The sequence below is a fragment of the Eptesicus fuscus genome, chromosome 12 (genome assembly GCF_027574615.1).
Source record: "Eptesicus fuscus isolate TK198812 chromosome 12, DD_ASM_mEF_20220401, whole genome shotgun sequence".
In the NCBI taxonomy this organism is placed as follows: Eukaryota; Metazoa; Chordata; class Mammalia; order Chiroptera; family Vespertilionidae; genus Eptesicus; species Eptesicus fuscus.
Genome location: NC_072484.1, coordinates 12594844 through 12609726, shown reverse-complemented (window position 1 = coordinate 12609726; position 14883 = coordinate 12594844). Strand labels below are relative to the sequence as shown.

Sequence of the window (14883 nt, the reverse complement as noted above, 5' to 3'; positions counted from 1 at the left end):
CTCTAAGCCATTTCAAGGAGTCCACCCCACAGTTACTCAAGCAAGGTAATGTCTTACCATGTCTGTGTAAATGTCGATGGCTGCATTTAAGCAGTTGATAGCCTCTGAAGCGTAGGCATTTAAGAAAAACAATGAAAAATCCATTCAGTCAAAGAGGGTTCAAGTGAGCCTATTCTCCTAGCTGCTACTAGAACATTAAGGAGGTCCCGTTTGGGTGGGCATATTAGTTAATGAGAAACAAACATGAATCACACACAAGTCCAGGCCCCCTCAGCATGCTCTGTCTGCAGCAGCTGCAGTACAACTGGAGCTAGAGTGGTATTGGCTCGGTTACTCTTAATCTACAAGTGAGGACTCCATCCAGGGGAGAGATTGCATTACAAAGCAAACAAATGGGACTGTCATCAACACCGATCATTTACACCTGCTAAAACACAAATGTAAATGTATTTTTCAGTGACATTGTGTATACATATTAATTTTGGAAGAAAGTTCTCTATAAGAAAGATGACTTCAATAGACTACTCTTCGTGCAGCCAAAATCAAAAGCACTTTGAAGTCCCTGTTCAGACAATTCTTAAGTCAACATTTTATACAATGTTAGAGATATTAACGTTTGGTGTACTAACATACACACAAAAGGAATAAAAAAATCTAGTAAGTGACAGTGTTAATAAAGTATATTATTTTTCCAAAAGTTAGGCTGTGTTCAGAACCAACACACCATCACAAAATGGTGGCATTTATAATTCTGTCACATGTCTGACCGCTCCACATTTATTGCTTCTAGAAAAAGAGGTGGCAGAGCAAAAAGACCTAACTAAAAAAATCAGAAAGTAGATGAACAAAAGTTAAAAGCAATTTCCTCCTAAGCTATGTAAGAAATGTGAGTTCATTGTCACTCCTTTAAAACTACAGAAAAATATAAAGAGAAAAATAAGCTACCTATAATCCCACTCAAACCCACTTATGTTTCCAGTACTTTCTAGATGCATTTCTATGTGCACAGACTTTATTATGAATTTGAGATCTCAATTCTCATGTGGTTCTTCAGTTACCATGTAAACACTGACCAGGTCACTAAAGATTCTCTGAAATCAAGGATTGTAGTAACTGCATCAGATACTACAATACTGTTGCATTATAACTTTACCATTTCTTTTTTCTTTTTTTAATATATATATTTTTATTGATTTCAGCGAGGAAGAGAGAGGGAAAGAGAGATGGAAACATCAAGATGAGAGAGAATCACTGATTAGCTGCCTCTAGCATGCCCCCTACTAGGTATCGAGCCCACAACCCTGGGCATGTGCCCTTGACCAAAATCAAACCCGGGACCCTTTAGTCCACTGGCTAGGGCTGTGTTCAGTTTTTTACTTTTGGAAATAAACCATGGTCAATCTCTACACAAAAGCCCTTAAAAATATCTTATTTCTGTATGATCCTATCTAACAAAGAGGGAATATGTTAATTGACTCTCCCGCCGTCGCAAAGATGGTGGCATCCACAGCCAACAAGGAGGGAATATGCTAATTGACTGCTCCACCCTCAAAGATGGTGGCAATCACAGCCAATAAGGAAGGAATATGCTAATTGACTGCCATGCCCTCAAAGATGGTGGCACCCAGTCCCCTCAGCCCCACTGGGGCCTTGCCGTGCACCTGCCTCCGGAGTCCCCGAGTCCCCTCAGCCCCCCAGCCACCTAGGCCCAGCCAAGGTGCAGGCAAGCCTCTGATGTCGGCTGCCCAGCCACCCAGGGCCAGCCCGAGGCACAGGCAAGCCTCGGATGGCAGCCGCCAAGGGCCACCCAAGGCTCAGGTAACCAGGGCCGGCCGAGGCTTGCATTGCTGGCAGTGGCAGCAGCAGAGGTGTGATGGGGTGTCGCCTTCCCCTGATCGCCAGGTTGCCTCCCGCCCCTGAGGGCTCCTGGACTGTGAGAGGGGGCAGGCTGGGCTGAGGGACCCCCCACTCCAGTGCATGAATTTTCATGCACCAGGCCTCTAGTATAATCATAAAAGTTGGAATTTCTATGTTAAAATGGACTGCTAAAAGAAAAAAGCCCCAAAGCTACAGTGCATGTGTGAGAGGGAAGGAATTAATGCTTTTAATTGTTAAATGTGCACTCCTCTAACTAAAAGAAATATAACATTTGCAAAATTTTACCACTTTAAATATCCAACTTCGTTCTTTCCTTAAAACAAATACTTTGAAAAACACTTTAAAAAGTCAGATTAAAAAATAAATAAATAAATAAATAAATAAAATAAAAAGTCAGATGAATACTGTGTAAATAAGTTGATTTTAACCAGCAGATACTGCCCTGACAGGGTAGCTCTGTTGGTTAGTGTTGTCCCGATATGCTAAGGTTGCAGGTTCGATCCCCTGGTCAGGGCACATATAAGAATCAACCAATGAATATATAAATAAGTGGAACAGCAAATTGATGTCTCTCTCTCTCTCTCTCTCTCTCTCTCTCTCTCTCTCTCAAAAAACAAACAAAAAAACCCAACATAGGATATTCTAATTTCCCATTAACTGGATCTTAAAATGTGCTAAGTATTTAAGAGTGAGGGAACATGGGTGTTTCCTCTAATAAGCAATATACATATTCATAAAATTAGGACATAATAAGTCTTATATAAAATTAAAGCTAATTTCCAAAAAGTTCTCCAAAATGCAACATAAATGAAGTTTAAGAAAATGCTGTTAAGCAACTAAACCGCCAGGTTAAATTTAACGTATCTTCTCTTCATTAAAGCTGCAAATGATTAAACAATTCTTAAAAGTTACCAAGATCTCTATTATTCCAAAGTACAAAAGTTTATTTTTATCAGCGCTCTAAAGGTCCAGCAGTATAACCTGTGAAAAAGGTCACCAACTTCAGCACTACCATCCTAGAGCAGCGATTTTCAACCATTTTCATCTCATAGTACACACGAACTAATTAGTAAAATTCTGTGGCACACCAAAAAATATAGTATATTTTTTGCTGATGTGACAAAAAAAAAAAAAAGGTATAATATTGATTCATTCACACCAGATAGCTATTGCTGCGTTGGCTATTGTCATTTTTTAAATTTGACAATCTAAGGGAAAAGAGCTCAGTGCCCGTAACTAAATAGTCAGGTATTACATGGTTTAATAAAAATTATTGTGGCTCACCAATATGCCACGGCACACAGGTTGAAAATCGCTGTCCTAGACAGAGGTGTGTCTTACCGTGAGGGTCTGCCTTTTTGTAAGCATTCCCAGCATCCACAAAGCTGGTTGCAGAATCATGTTTGCTCTGAAGCTGCATATGGAGTTTGGCTGCCTGACAAAATGCATTTCCTGCAGCTGAGGAAGATAAATTAGTACAATTAAACAGAGAGGAACAAGTATCCCTACAGAACAGCCCATGTCCTAAGTGCTAGAAAGTTCCATGCCACTGAAAGAAGTATTCCAGTCAGAAGCACATGGAAATGCAATCAATGCCTCTTAGGTATATATAAAAATAGCCAGAATCAAGTCAAATAGTGATAGAAGCTTCTCTCAGCCACAGAAGACCTCCCAAGTGGGCCCTAGGCTATCAGCTTCCATTCTATTGCAACAGCTTAGTACCAGGCCACTCAATTTTATCCTACAGCGCATACTGAATACTGACTGGCAGACTGAAGCTACTAATGTTTAAAGAAAGGTAAAACACTGAGGTCATCTTTCTATCTTACAGTGTCCCCTGGACTTAGTTGTAATTGTTGAAGAAATTGCTAATGAAGGCTTCGTGGACAAAGGAAGTTTTCTCAAAGAGTGATAATTAGGCCTTCAATTGTGGAATCCAAAGTTTTTTCTTAAGTTCTGGAATAGGAAAGTTAGTACTAACAGGAATGGAGAGGAAAGGATTTATTCCACCAGGAAAAGCACAATTAAGAACATCACAAAACCTTTTGGTATTAAAAACAAAAACAAAAACACAATTCAAAACGATACATAAAATAGTATCAGATGCCTAAGTACCCACTGCTGGTATTTCTGGGCAAGATTGAAAGCGTGCCCAGGAAGTTTTGAAAATATTTAACCACCAGCATGGAAGAGAGAACCCCTGCCCACCAGGCTTTAATGCTTCCTTGATGAATCATGAGGGGTTCCCAGAGGAGGGGCCAATGCCACTGCAAGGCAGTGGGTAGGCCCCTGAAGTACTTGGGCAGCAGCTAACTTCTAAGTGACAGTTCAGGAACGTATCAGCTAAATGGAAGCTTTGATGGGCTCTGCCTCAGAAGAGTGTAGTAATAACGTGGATCTCCCAAGTAAAGTGCTCAGACTGGCTCCAGTTACATGTGTTGGTCATTATCATTATTACATGCAAATCTACCCTACAACCAATACCAGTGGTTTGGTATGTTTAAATGTCATCACTTCCTTTATAACCTACATCTTTCCTCTTGTACCAGTAACTTCATTTTTTGCAGTTTGTCTATGCTGACTGTCCCAGAGCCAATGGTAGTCCATCTTTCCTCACTGAGTATAATACCACAACTCCAGGCACTCTAGGGCTGGCTCCATTTCCCCAGATAATATTAAGTGTTTTGATTTTATCATTTCATGCTCCAAACTAATTGCTGGCTTTTATCATTTAGCGCTTCCAAAACTAATTGCTGGCTTACTTTTTCACTGAGCACTCATTCTAATCACTGCTAACAAATGCCAGCTCAATTTCCCCAAACGTAAAAGTGTATTTAAAGGAGCGGATATTAAACTAAAGTCATACAACTTCTCAAGCTAAATTTCTTCACCTATAAAACTGGTCTAACACTTGCCAGGATGATCTCTCAAAAGCTCAGTATCAATCAAATTAGCTTAATCTTTATAACTTTTAAAACTAGAGATGCTGTGGTGTTATAACCACCACTGCTACAGAGAAATAATTTCACAGAATCTAATATTTAGCTATTTACTACGTGAGTATCCTGAGCATCTACCATGTTGCAGGCACCAGTCCAGGTCCTGCAGGTATAGCAGAGATGAAACACCCTGGACTTCTATGGTTTACATTCTAGTGAGGAGACAGCACATAATAAAAACACATACACAATATAAATTAGTAAACATTTTTCAATTAATTTTGCTAGATAGTGGATTGCAGTCTTTAAAAGGGTTGACCAGGGAAGACCTCACTGAGAAGACAATATTTGAAGGCGATAAGGAGAATCAGCTACACTCTATTTTGAGGAAAGAGTGCCAGAAAGGGCTTTGAGGAGGGAGCCGGATGGAGGAGGGAGCTGGATGAATGAGGGGAGTGGGTAGGAGATGAGGTACGAGACAGGAAGAGTCAGGGATCAGAGATCAGGTAAGTCCTAGAAGGCCACTGTTAAGGACTTTAGCTCTTATTTGAAATGACAAGCTGACACGTTTGAATGGAATTACTTTGGTGGTTCATAAAAACAGACTAGAAAAAAATGCAGAAGCTGAGATATCACAGTAGGCAAGAGATGATGGGGGAGGATAAATACAAAGCCTCTTTAGGTATCTTAATGTTAATAGCCTCTCTGAAATGGAATTTCCTTAGGTTAGAACATCTGACCACCAGATAAAACAAGTGGTCTTTTTAGATAAGATCACTCTTCCCCTACTATTACAGACTCTGAACAAAACAAAAGATGTGAATGCTGAGATAATATTCTTTTCTCCTCCATTTTTTTTTGCAGTACTTTATAATTCAGGCATTAAGTGTATTTTGAAAACACATAACATGGCCTTTTTTATCTAAAACTTAACCTACAAAAAATTTTTAAAACCAGAAAAAGACCTTTCAGATTCATCTAGTTCAACAGCATTTTCTTCATTGAAATGATTTTTAAAAGCAAATGGGTAAATCAACCTTAAACTTACACAAAGTTCTGTGTCAATTATTTATAATAATCTATAATAATAAAAGTGTAATATGCTAATTAGACCAGACAGCTGGACAACCTTCTGGACAAAGCCAGGGCTGTGAGGGTCGAGGCAAGCTGCCATGGCTGCGAGGGCTGAGCCCCTTGCACGAATTCGTGCATCAGGCCTCTAGTATCTTAATAAAGCTGAGGTTAGAAGGAATAGGAAATGGGGAAATGAACTTGTAGAGGGCAAAGACCTCACTGTAGGCCAGGGTGCAGAGACCATGTCCTTGTTCTGGTTGAAGGCCATCTTCATTTCACTAAAGAAATACCCTACCAGGACAAGCCCCTTTTTCTAGGGATAGGGATAACTTTGTTTCTCAAGTCAGTGTTAGAAAGAAACATCCCCTCTCAGACCAATGAAAATAATAATTCGGTTGATTTTGTTATGTGTAATTTCACTGGGTAGAAAGCATGACTTTAAAACATGACAATAAGTCTGTTGGGGTATATATAAGTAACGCTCCCACTGTCACATTTCTCAGTGGAACCACAATCAATTATCACAGAGTTGTTCTCAGAGCAAGAAATAGAAGTTCTCTACTAATGTTTAGGTAAAGAAAAGGAGGCATTTTTATTTATCTGATTTGTTTTCATTGAGTTTTACTACAACTTTCAATCTTTATGGCAATAGATTTGAGTACATTAGTAAGAAGCAAAAATTACAGTTTGATCCTCAGTCAGGGCGCAATTGGGAGGCAACCAATCTATGTATCTTTCATATTGATGTTTCTCTGTCTCTCCCTTCCTCCCTATCTAAAGTAAAAAAAAAGAAAAGAAAAAATTTACTAATACTGGAGGAAGTGGTTTATAGAAACTAAAACAGACCCAGTCCTTATGTTTAAATTTTATGTCATGATTTCAACCTCATTCACTAAATCAAGGTCCTTTAATCCCAGTTCATGGTGGCCACACCAGTGATTCAGCACTGACACCTGGCTTGAGGCCAACGGTCTTATTCTCTAAGGGGACAGCAGTCATTTCCTCCTTCAAAATGATTTTAAAAGTATCTGCCTCAAAACCAAGCAAACAAAAACTGTATACATACCACTCCAATTTTTAGCCATCTTGAACATATTTGCAGCTCTGGTATACATTTCACAAGCCTCTTCTATTCTTGTGTTTCCTCTGAGAAAAATTTAAAAAAATGAGATTAAGTTTTTCTATAATAACCATCCACATCCCTAATCCTCAAATAATAATTATTTAATGAGCACATACTATGTGCCAGACAAGCAGTATAGAATCCTAACAGCTGCTTAAAGGGGATACTCTTATTCCTATTTTCCAGATGAGGAAACTAAGGCAAACAAAAGTAAAGTAGCTAGCCCAGTGGTTGGCAAACTGCGGCGCCGCTCTGTTGACTAATGAGTTTGCCGACTACTGGGATAGGGGCTTAATCACAAGGAACAACAACAGCCTGTAATTATTGGAATTGAGAGTCTAGGTCAGCGGTTGGCAAACTCATTAGTCAACAGAGCGGCAAACCGCAGGTGGCTCTCGAGCCGCAGTTTGCCGACCACTGAGCTAGCCCAAGGTCACATAGCATGGATGCCACAGAACTAAGACTCAAATAATGATCTGGCTGACCCCGGATCTTCACCCTTAACCAGAGTCCTCTCCATGCGTGCAAACTAAAGTTTATATCAATCTGAGAAAACAGAAGTACCTTTTTCAGAGGAGATTAATATTGGAAGGATAAAGACATCTTTACCAAGTTAATTTCCAGTATTTTGGCACTATGTTTATTTAGACTTAAAAATAAAAACAAAAGCTGAAGCAAGAGCATATGAGAAAGAGTCACACTGCTCTGTGGCTAATATTATCCGTCAGTTGTGGCAGGGAACAAGCCCTTCCCAGTGTGGAAGGGGCCTTAGGGTCCTGCCACTCACTGTGTGGAAACGCGTTTTCTAACATCCTTAGAGGAGGGAACTCCACTGCTGCTTTCAGAACATTCTGTTCTAGAAAGTTCTTCACCAGGCAGCTGATTACACTGAGGAACAATTTTAGCTGCTTAGAAATTTCTTCTCACATAAAGACCAAAATAATACTCTATAACTTCCACCAATTTTCAAAATCAACCAAAATCAACCTTGTTTTCACTAAGCGCAGGCCCCTCAATTAAAGATGTTTCTCTATCTTATCTATCTATATTATCTATATTATAAACACAGAATAACCAGAGGAAAACCATGACACAGCAGACTGTAACTGTGCAGTACACATGATGAGTAACTGAAAGTGAAGTATGGACATAAACACGAATAGCTCTAGCCAGTTTGGCTTAGCGGATAGAGTGTCAGTCTGCAGACTGAAGGGTCCCAGGCTCAATTCCAGTCAAGGGCACCTGCCGAGGTTGTGGGCTTGATCCTCAGTAGGGGGCATGCAGGAGGCAGCCAATCAATGATTCTCTCTCATCATTGATATTTCTAGCTCTTTCTCCCTCTCCCTTCCTCTCTGAAATCAATAAAAATATATTTTTAAAAAAGACTAAGAGACAAGAAAGGTCAGGGCTGACAAAAGTGAGTATGATATGAACATGAATGAGGGCATCTGCACATGCCAGGAATCCAAACAGGCTTCAAACTCCAGCTTAGAGGCATAGAGTTCACTGCAGTTTGGCTGGTAGGCCCAGGTATGAATTATATCTTAGACAACAGTAACTAACCATCTGACTCTAGGCTAGTTCTTTAATTCTTAGAGCCTCTATTTTTGCATATGTAAACTGAGGATAATATTATCTATACCTCTGGGTTATTATGAGGATCAAAAGAAATAATCTATAATAATTGCCACTGCAGGACTTGACCCAGAGTAGGTACTCAATTAGTACAGTTATTATAATTGGATTTATGTACTGAAGGCATAAAATCCTTCAGGGATGTTTGTACATCATCTATACTAATAAAAGGGCAATATGCTAATTAGACAGGACATCTTCCAGATATCCTTCCAGACGTCCTTCCGTACAAAGCCACAGTGGTGGGGGCTGAGGCAGAGGTGGTTAGGAGCGATCAGGCAGGCAGGCAGAGAGGTTAGGGGCAATCAGGCAGGCAGGCAGAGTGGTTAGGGGCGATCAGGCAGGCTGGCAGAGTGGTTAGGGGCGATCAGGGAGGCAGTCAGAGTGGTTAGGGGCGATGAGGCAGGCAGATAAGTGGTTAGGGGTGATCAGGCAGGCAGGCAGAGGCAGTTAGGAGTGATGAGGCAGGCAGGCAGAGTGGTTAGGGGTGATCAGGAAGGCAGGCAAGCAGTTAAGGGTGATCAGGCAGGCAAGCAAGTGGTTAGGGGCAATCAAGCAGGCTGGCAGAGTGGTTAGGGGTGATCAGGCAGGCAGGTGAGCAGTTAGGGGCGATCAGGCAGGCTGGCAGAGTGGATAGGGGCAATTAGGCAGGAAGGCGAGTGGTTAGGAGCCAGTGGTCCCAGATTGCGAGAGGGATGTCCAATTGCTGGTTTAGTCCTGCAGGATCGAGCCTAAACCAGCAGTTGGACATCCCCCAAGGGGTCCCGGATTGCACAAGGGTGCAGGCTGGGCTGAGAGACCCTCCACCCCCCATGCACAAATTTCATGCACTGAGCCTCTAGTTATTCATAATAGTAAAAAAGTGGAAACAACCAAAATGTCCATCAACTGATAAATGAATAAAATGTGGTATACACATATATACATATTATTAGACAATATAAAGGTATTAAGTCCTGATACATGATATAATGTGGATGAACCTTGAAAGCATTATATGTTAAGTGAAAGAAGCCAGTCACAAAAGAGCTCATATTGTACAATTCCACTTATACTAGAGGCCTGGTGCACAAATTTGTGCACGGGTGGGGTCCAGCTGGGGGGAGGGGCCAAGGGAGGTTGGCCGGCCAGCTTGGCCCCAGATCAGGACAGTTGGCCAGCCGCAGCGCGCATCATAGCGACCAGTTCTGGTAGATTGGCTTTTATATATAGAGATGAAAGGTATAGAACAGCAAATCCATAACGACAGAAAACAGATTACTGGCTGCCTAGAGTGGGAGTGCTGAAAAAAAATGGCAGTTTCCTTTTGGATTATGAATATGTTCTAAAACTGATTGCTGCAATGGTTACACAGCTCCATGAATATGCTAAAAATGACTAGATTTCTACGCTTTTAATATACTTATACACACATGTAAAAAACAAAACACATTTGGGGGCTATGTCATGCAGCGAATGACAGGATGGCAACAAGCCATACCAAAAGTGAAAGTGAAGAATAAGCAAAGCGTTTTCTCACTCACACCTCATGCTCCTTTTCCTCCACTTCAAATCTACACATATGTATTTTAAAAAACCAATTAGCTAATTTCCACAATGAAAAATTCCCAACATGAGTTTTCAATATTGACCATAGCTCTTTGGATCTAACAAATGCTTGCTATTTTCTTGTGTCTTGTTTTTCTAAAGTATACCAGGAATCTTTAACTATAATTATAACACAATCATTCTTATTAAAGGTTTCCAAATAGAATTAGTTTAATTAAAATATACTTCATCCTATTATTTTCAGAGATAGAACGTCTACACTATGCCAGGTTTTATGCTGGATATTTCCACGTTATGTCATTTCACTATTGCAACAATCATAAAAGATACTATATCCATTTTAAAAATGAGAAAACTGTATCTGGAGGTCACAGCTTACCCAATTTCATTCAGCCAAGGTCAGTGGTGAAACTGAACACCTGATTTCAAGTTTAGTGATCATTATAAAAACATTAAGTGCACCCTGCTAGACTCAAGACCCTCACCTCTCTTAAAACTTAAGTATTTTGCCTGGGCCAGCGTGGCTCAGTGGTTGAGGGTGTTGACCTATGACCAGGAGGTCACGGTTGGATTCCCAGTCAGGGCACATGCCTGCGCTGTGGGCTCAGTCCCCACTGGGGGACTTGCAAGAGGCAGCTGACGGATGATTCTCTCTCATCGTTGATGTTTCTTCTCTCTCTCCCTCTCCCTTCCTCTCTGAAATCAATAAATATACATTTAAAAAAAAAAACCACAAGAAAAAAACACACATAGTATTTTTATTTTCAAAGTACTAGAGAAAGTCACTTATCATAAAGATAACTTAAGTTTAAAATTTAACGAAATAAAAGGACTTTTGAAGTTATTTCAAATACCTATTTTTTTACATATAAAAGTTAATTTTTATAAGTTTTAAGGACAAATATTCAGAGTTCACAATCCAATAATGCAACTGATTATTATCCAGAGACCACATAGTGAGGTAGAAGAGTCTAGAAAACAGAAACAAGTTTCTGTGAGGGAATCTACATTATAAAGTGGATATAATGTATAAAATGATACTGAATTGACATTAAGAAAGCTAAATTGGGCCAAATTGGCTATTTTTTGGTATTATGGTATCTTAGCCTTGAAGAAGAAAACACTTTACCACCACGAAGAAAACAGTGACCAGCCTGAGCAAGAACCACCAGCACCATCCCCACCACCAAGCAGCCAGCGGACTTTCCCCTCCCTCCAATTCCTGGGGCAAGGCTGACTCCCTCCTCTTTTTGACCATGCTTATTCAGGAATCATTCACGGAGATCAGTGTGTGCCAGCAAACACAGGAAATAACGTTCCTGCCCCTTAATGCTAAGGAAAGAACATTAAACTTCAGGTTAGAAAAAAGTGTCCAACCCCCACCCACGTTACGCTGAGGAAGCTTGGTCACAGCCATATGTTCCACCGACATCAGCGAGTAGGGGAGCTGTGTCTTGAGTCCTTGAAGGCAGCCTGTGAGGCCCTGCCTCTTCACTCTGCCATCCTGTTCGTTCCCATTTAGAGGATTGGCAGGGAATCGGCTCGGGAAAATTACAGGCCCATTATTTCAGAGAGCTCAGATGATATCTACATGCAGATAAGTCATTTGTGTGTTTGTTTTTTACTTTTTTAATTTTTATTGATTTCAGAGAGGAAGGAGAGGGAGAGAGATAGAAACAACAATGATAAGAGAGAATCATTGATTGGCTGCTTCTTGCATGTCCCCTACTGGGGATTGAGCCTGCAGCCCCAGGCACGTGCCCTTGACCAGGAATCCAACCCGGGACCTTTCAGTCTGCAGGCCAATGCTCTATGCACTAAGCCAAACCAGCTAGGGCAAGTCATTTGTGTTTTAAAAACCAATTGATCATCAAATAATCTGAAGTCTTGTTTTTGCCTTGTGAAACTAAATAAAGAAAACCTCATTTAAAATGGAGCTGGAAAGCCCTGAAAGAGGAATATCTTCCCCACCCACGCACTGAGGGAGCTGGGTCCGGGGCTGTGGGATGGTGGAGCAGGTAAGGGGACGGCACCAGGCCAAGGCAGGGTGCCAGGCAGGGCTGCGGGACTGCGAGGCTGGGGGCATGAGCTGGGGCTGTGAGGCTGAGGGCGAGAGCCAGGGCCCGATCTCTGCAGGCCACCCCGAGGGACCCCACTCATGCATGGTTTGTGCACTGGGCCTCTAGTTAGAAATAAAAAAATTAGAAATAAAATATTTAAAAACAGAATCCATTAGCCCTTTAAGAGAAATACATTATAACCTAGAGGGTTTATTCAAGGACTACAAGGACAGTTCATTATGAGGAAATCCATGAAGTAACGTATTAATAACAAAGGAGAAAAATCATGTTTACCTCCACAGATATTGAAAAGGCCTTAAAAATGTAACTTCATTCAATACCTAATGAAATCATCCATTAAGACAGGAATTTTCCAAAACCGGTTTGGCTCAGTGGATAGAGCGTCAGCCTGCAGACTGAAAGGTCCCAGGTTTGATTCCGGTCAGGGGCATGTACCTTGGCTGCGGGCACAACCCCAGTAGGGGGTGTGCAGGAGACAGCTGATCGATGTTTCTCTCTCATCGATGTTTCTAACTCTCTATCTCTCTCCTTTCCTCTCTGTAAAAAATCAATAAAATATATTTAAAGAAGACAGGAATTGACAGGTACTTCGTTACCATGAAAAAATATATACTTCACCCAAGAAAAGTAGTGATATATTAGATTTTAATTAAATACCATTCTTACAATAAGCTCCATTTAAATACAGAAATAGCTAACATTCAGAAATTCTCTTACTAAGTTTCCTTACTGTGAACTCTGTCAGTCACTGAAAAAATTTTGAAGGTATAAAAGCTTTACTGATTTTATAATTTAATTAAATAATCACAAATTAAAAGCATAAAAATAGATTATAAAGTCTTCTATAACTAGGATAATCCTATATCTTGGTTGTATGAACACCCTTGATTTATATCTATTTTCTTGATACCTCAAAAATATCCCAGTTTGGCCAAGGTTGTGGTTTCAATACTTGATCAGGGCACATGCAAAAAGCAACAAATGAATGCATAAGTAAATGGAACAACAAATCTATATCTGTCTGTCTCACTTCCTTTCTCTCTCTAAAAATCAATCAATCAATCAATCCTAGTTTGGACAATACGTTCATGGCCACTCTATAACCCACAGAAATAGGGAAATATATTCATATATATATATATTTTTTTAATCCTTACCAGAGCCTATTTTCCATTGATTTTTAGAGAAAGTGGAAGAGAGAGGGAAAGACAGAGAGAAATATCAATGTGAGACAAACACATCGACTGGTTGCTTCTTGCACGTGCCTGACCAGGTTCTGGGCCGGGGAGGAGCCTGCAACCAAGGTATGTGTCCTTGACCTGAACCCAACCTGGGACCCTTTGGTCCGCAGGCCGAAGCTCTATCCACTCAGCCAAGCCGACTAGGGCGGGAAATATTTTTTTAAAAATTTTAAAGTAGAATTATAGCTTTACATGTTATTTACATATAAAAAGTAGTATTTAGAAACTGAGAATTAATTTAGTAAAATCAGAAGTAAAGGAGAAAATGCAAGGCCATGTAAGCTATGCTAAATTCATCATTTTTAGAACAACTGATAGATACTGTCTAAAATTAATAAATCAGCCCAACTGGTGTGACTTTGTAGTTGAGCATCGGAATATGAATCAGGAGGTCATAGTTCAATTCCTGATCAGGGCACATGCTCAGGCTGCTGGCTTGATCCCCAAGAGGGGGCGTGCAGGAAGCAGCCGATCAATGATTCTCTCTAATCATTGATGTTTCTCTCTCTCCCTCCCTCTCCCTTCCTCTCTGAAATCAGTAAGAAATATATTTAAAAAATAAAAGAATAAAAATAAAAAGTCACTTCTAGGGAGTAATGTTTAGGAGAGAGAAGATTCAGGGAAAATTTTACTTTTCAATTGAAATCTTTCTGTATTCCTTGCAATTTTCTACCATATATAGCTACTATCCTACCTAATAAAAGGGAAGTATGCAAATAACCATCACTCTGCTACGCCCACGATTGGGCCGGTGGCAGGCTGGGGGCGGGACTTGGGGTGGCCAATTGGGCTGACAGGATGAGCGGGGGGTGGGGACTCGTGAGGCCCCAACGGCCGGCACTGTGGGAGGACTGATGGAGCCGGCGGAAGGCGCCGGTGGCGGAACTCGGGGTGGCCGATTGCGTGGCTGCCAGCACCAGTTTTCCGCCAGCAGCAGTTTTCCTCTGGCCACCCGCCGATCGGAGCACCTCCGATCGGAGTTCCTCTTGGGGTGGCCGATCGCGCTGGCGGGAGGCGCTCCGATCGGCGGGTGGCCAGAGGAAAACTGCTGCTGGCGGATAACTGGTGCCGGCAGCCAGGTGAAGGAAGGTCTATTGCATGAAACTTCGTGCAACGGGCTTCTAGTATTTATAATAAACAGATATTTAAGTGAAACATAGAAGTGACATGAACTCCCTTTCATGTTGTTGCTTTTGCTCTTGAAAACCAGACAAAAGAGTAAGAAATAAAAATAAAAATCAGCATTTGTATTAGAATTCACATATCCTCTCCACCAATATTCACTAAGTGCCTACTGCATACCATGTGCTGAGTGACTGTATAGAACAAGAGCATATCGGACTTTTTGGACACCTTTGACCATC

At 40.9% G+C, this 14883-nt stretch overlaps 1 protein-coding gene across 4 annotated transcripts in view; it reads right to left on the bottom strand.

The window, feature by feature from the left end:
* The window catches only part of NAPB (NSF attachment protein beta), a 37233-nt gene that overhangs the window by 18150 nt on the left and 4200 nt on the right, over positions 1–14883 (bottom strand). Inside the window, exons 2-4 of one of the 4 annotated variants that reach the window (XM_008141144.3) lie at positions 6958–7037; positions 3220–3336; positions 58–104 (exon numbers count right to left, since the gene is read on the bottom strand). In XM_008141144.3, the coding sequence (XP_008139366.1) occupies positions 58–104; positions 3220–3336; positions 6958–7037 (244 nt within the window). Of the gene's footprint in view, positions 1–57; positions 105–3219; positions 3337–4955; positions 4992–6957; positions 7038–14883 lie in introns of those variants that run through there. The other 3 variants (XM_054723779.1, XM_054723778.1, XM_054723780.1) reach the window with 3 other exon arrangements.